The sequence below is a fragment of the Notothenia rossii genome (genome assembly GCF_949606895.1).
Source record: "Notothenia rossii genome assembly, chromosome: 4".
NCBI classification, from domain to species: Eukaryota; Metazoa; Chordata; class Actinopteri; order Perciformes; family Nototheniidae; genus Notothenia; species Notothenia rossii.
This window is the reverse complement of record NC_136902.1, coordinates 94,483,864-94,488,503: the sequence shown is the minus strand read 5'-3', so window position 1 is coordinate 94,488,503 and position 4,640 is coordinate 94,483,864. Positions and strand designations below refer to the sequence as shown.

The 4,640-nt window shown below is 41.2% G+C and overlaps 1 protein-coding gene across 1 annotated transcript; it reads right to left on the bottom strand.

Annotated features, from left to right (window-relative positions):
* LOC307035007 (putative olfactory receptor 1F12P) lies at window positions 1-927 on the bottom strand (the record flags this gene model as incomplete). The annotated part of the gene is made up of 1 exon (XM_079673933.1): window positions 1-927. One exon carries the CDS (start codon window positions 925-927, stop codon window positions 1-3), a length of 927 nt encoding a protein of 308 aa, XP_079530059.1.
* Window positions 928-4,640: the final 3,713 nt, after the last annotated feature.

The window sequence follows — 4,640 nt, the reverse complement described above, 5'->3', positions numbered from 1 at the left end:
TTACACTTTACCAAAGAGAAGACTCTTACATATGATGCGGATTTTTGTTAAGTTTTGTCCATATATTAAAGGGTTGAAGAGCGGTGGGAAGGTGAAAAAGTACAGAGATAAAAAAATACGCAACATGCTGGGAACACTGCTCATATCAAACCTGCTCTGTGAAACTTCAAAAAAAGCCCCGAAGGAGAAGTTGAACAGGGAAACAAGGTGAGGTGTGCAGGTGCTGAGAGCTTTCTGTCTGGTCTGTTTGGAGCCAGAGAAACACACTCTGAGGATCCTCATGTAAGAGTAAAACATTAAAATTATGAGAGCAACTATAACAGAAAACAAGTAAACAAGTCCATAAACATTATTGACTGTAGTGTCAGAGCAGGCCAGTTTAACAACCGAGAAGTTATCACAGTACACTTTGTTGATGATGTTCCCACACAGCTGTAAAGAGGCACTCAGTGATATCATGACAGAAACATAAAGAATGGGGAAAAACCAGGTTAGAGCAATAAACATAGCAGCTTTGTTAGAAGTCATACGTGTGTTATAATGCAGAGGATGACAGATAGCAAGATATCTGTCATAAGACATGATGGCTAAATTATAAAACTGTACATTTGCATATGTATACAGAGAGAAAACCTGCAGGAAGCAGAGGGGAGCAGAGACCGTGTGAATGTCAGAGAGGACCTGAGCCAGAAGGAATGGAAACAACCCTGCACTACCATACAGTTCATTTACAAACAGGCTGCACAGAAAAAGGTACATAGGTTCATGTAAGCTCCTGTTCACACAGATAACCACAATCAGCAACACGTTGGCACCTATAATACACACATATAAACACATGACAATCGTGAAGAACAAGTACTTAAAAAACCCCGTGTCGAAGAAGGCACTCAGTATAAAATATGAAACATGAGTAGAGTTCACCATGGTCCTCCTCATTTAAACATGCAATGAAACAGATGATATACTCATCTCTCCTTAAAGTCTGTATGATGTTCAGATCAAAAATAACGGAGCACAGTTAGTGGAAGACATTGTGTGAAGCTGCAGACTCACTGAGCTCAGACCCCCTGCTGCTTGTACCTTCTTCAGTAAGGGGAGCCAATCACAGCACTCCATCCATATTGTCAAAGGACCCACTGACCGACCTGTAACCATAGTTTAGATGCTAACATGCTTATGCTAACATTAGTCGTAATCAGTTTGGCACCTAACTGCCATTAGTCTTAGAGTTGTTTGTGTGTCCTAATTTATGTATTTATTTGATCAAGGACCATGCATACAAATACATTCATCTGAGAAAAAGAGAAGAGATGATTTATGCCAGATTTGAGCTAATATCTCATTTCCATCTGCAGTCCTGAGGTATTTAGCAATCAACAGTCTTTACATCAGGCAGGCGTGAAGAAAATACATATTGTAAAAATATCAGTATTATACAAAAGCATTATAAGGAATCAAAATTCCTTTTTCACAGATCTAAAGATATTGTAATTGTTCTTCAAGCTGACTTTTATGTTAGGATGAGTCCATCTGAAATATACTTCAGTAACCAAACCTTTAGATGTATTATTATATTTTGTTAAAAAAAAGCCTGAGTTTGAGAAAATCTAATTTCAACCTTTGAATATTATGTTTAAGATTGATTTAGGGATGATGGCATTTGCCTCCTGCCCTGCCGTGGTGCCCTTGAGCAAGGCACCGGACAACCCCCTGCCGCCCCACTCCCATTGCTCTCCGGGCACTGTACAAAAGCTGCCCACTGCTCCTAGTACTAGACCCCTGGTACTAGGATGGGTTAAAAGCAGAGAACAAATGTCACTGTGTGTGCTTTGTGCTCTGCATGCGTGACCATTAAAGAGGGTTTCATCCCTCCGATTCTATCTATCTCACAGAGTAAAAAAATAAGTCTGATTCCTTATAACGTTTTTGTATAATACTATTATTTTTCAATATGTATTTTCCTCATGCCTGTCTGATATAAAGACTGTCATTTTGCTCTGTTGTTAAAAGGTTCTGTAAAAATAAACTAGACATTGTGTCAAATGTTGAGAAAGTGTTTGACTCAAAAATAATAAATGTTTCGGTAACACTTTATATTAAGGTACACAAATTCACCATCAACTAGTTGTTAATGAACATGCATATTAGTAGTATAATGGCTATTTATTAGTCATTATAAAACACTTTAATTAATGCCTTATTCTAAAGGACCCTATTCTCCCAGTAATAAGCCATTAGTTGAGAGTTTTTCCTCAATAACCCTCTAATTAGTGCTGATTTATTGCAAGTAAGGAAGTTGTACATGAGTTTGGTCTTAATATGCTCTGCTCAATATGGGCCTAATAAGGCAGTAGTACCACAAGAATGGTGTTACAACCCGGCTCCTGGGCTGCAACAAAAAGCAGGGTGGCGAGACGAGGGGTATGAATAATAAAGACGTTTATTTTCATAAACAAACAGATCCCCGCGGCTGGCCCGGAGAGAGAGCCCAGAGAAGTGACGGAGACGTATCCGGCTTGGCTCCTCTTCTATTCTTTCTGGAGGTGTAGCTCATCAGGCAGGTATCCTCATCCGGCAGGTGCAGCTCATCAGGCACTGGAACCTGTAAACACCCACAAATACACTCTGCCCTCGACGGCGCCCCACGTGGTGTGGAGGGGTCGTCACGCCCCCCCCCATAAGAAAGGAGTTCCCCTAAGAACACCGTCAACTACCTAAATAAACTAGGAGCTCTTCTCCTACACTTCGGCGTGGACGGGAGACAATTCTGGTCAGTCCCCTGACCCAGCACATGGACTGGTGGCGGCTGGTGATGACAACAGTGCGGCCGGAGATTGATCCTGGAGCACAAGAAGGAACACGTAAGAAGAACATACAGTGTTGAACAAATAGCTAATAATGCTAAGAAGGCTAAGAAGGCTGAGAGTTTTACCACTGTGGGTTAAACAACGATCTGGCGCTGACAGGTTGTGGAGCCTCCGCTGATATGCCATTTTAAATTTCTGAAGGGAATCAGACGTGTAGTAGGCGAGGGTGCAAAATTAACATGGGATCACTCCGGTCAATGTACGTACTTCGTCTCACTGGAATATTAATGGCCAGATTGAATACAACATCGACCCAATTTCTCCGGTCAATGACAGGAGAGTTTTGAAAGTGACAAAACACTGTTCCACACATTTAAAAACACTTAATCAATGTTTACCCAGTATCCATGCACCTTCCCTGGCTTGTAAAATGTGGTGATGCGCAATGGAGGTATCCTACTATTTAAAATATGTATACACTCATGTACACCATTCATAGGGTTCCCTAACACAATGCACACAGTCTGGAGCTCAATGGGGTCCTGCATATGCTTTAATCAGGCTTGTCCATTTGGCTATCAGATTGTTAACGAAATGGACAGATCCACAGTTTTCCCCCTAAAAATGATTTTTAATCAGTATCTTTACATTTAAATAATGGATGCTATCATCCACATGGTTCCTTAACACAATGCACATAGTCTGGAGCTCACTGGGATCTTGCACAAGCTTTAATCAGGCTTGTCCATTTGCCTATCAGTTTGTTAACGAAATGGACAGATCCACCGTTTTCCCCCTAAAAATGATTTTTAATCGTTGTCTTTGCATTTAAATGATGGATGCTATCATCCACATGGTTGCTTAACACAATGCACATAGTCTGGAGCAGCGACTCGGCCGTTTTTACCTGCTTGTCCATTTGCCTATCAGTTTGTTAACGTAACGGACAGATCCACCGTTTTCCCCCTTTAAATGATGGATGCTATCATCCATATGGTTCCTTAACACAATGCACATAGTCTGGACCTCACTGGGGTCCTTTAATCAGGCATTTTAACACTTTTTCCCCACGAAAATGATTTTTAAACACTTTTATGGGGCTATATAAATCAAATTCCGGGTAATGCGGAGCACAATTGTACCTTTTACTATTTTAATTTATTTGTATTATATATCTTTGGGCTATAAAAGTGACATTCTTGGATGACTTTGTCAGTTTATGGAGCTTATCCCACAAATCCTGGAGGCCAGGCCAAATTTGGGAGCTAATAGGCGGCCTGCCATAGGCCCCCACCCGTGGAAAGAAAAAAAAATGAGAGTAAACGGTCAATTATATCTTAAAATAATCAAAAATGAAGTTTTTTGAAAATATTGAATTTTTTCAGAGTGCCAACGGAGAAGGGGCTCCAAAAAGCTTAACCCATTGGCGCTTCGGGCCGAAGCCCTGGAGACTTTTCCACCCCCCCGTTGCAACTTACAACGGAGAGGGGAATCTGAGCCTCCCCTTCTCTGTCAAAAAAATTCATTCATCATTTTCAGACTACTGTCCGCACGAAATCGGAAACCCGGTTTTTGAGAGGACTCAGAAAAAAAACGGCTGTGTAACATCATGGAGGAATGCATCCGCTCTCTGTGCACTTTGGCTCGGATACATTTGTTGCCTCGGAGACCCCCCAGCATGGTTCTTACCAAACTTTAAGTTTTTTAAATGACGTCTGGAGGAATGCAAGGGGAGTTTGATGGGACTCTACCTGCCTTATGAGGCACTATTTTGGGATACATGTTAACACTTTTAGCCCTTTTTTATGGTTCTCCAAAAAGTTGACTTAG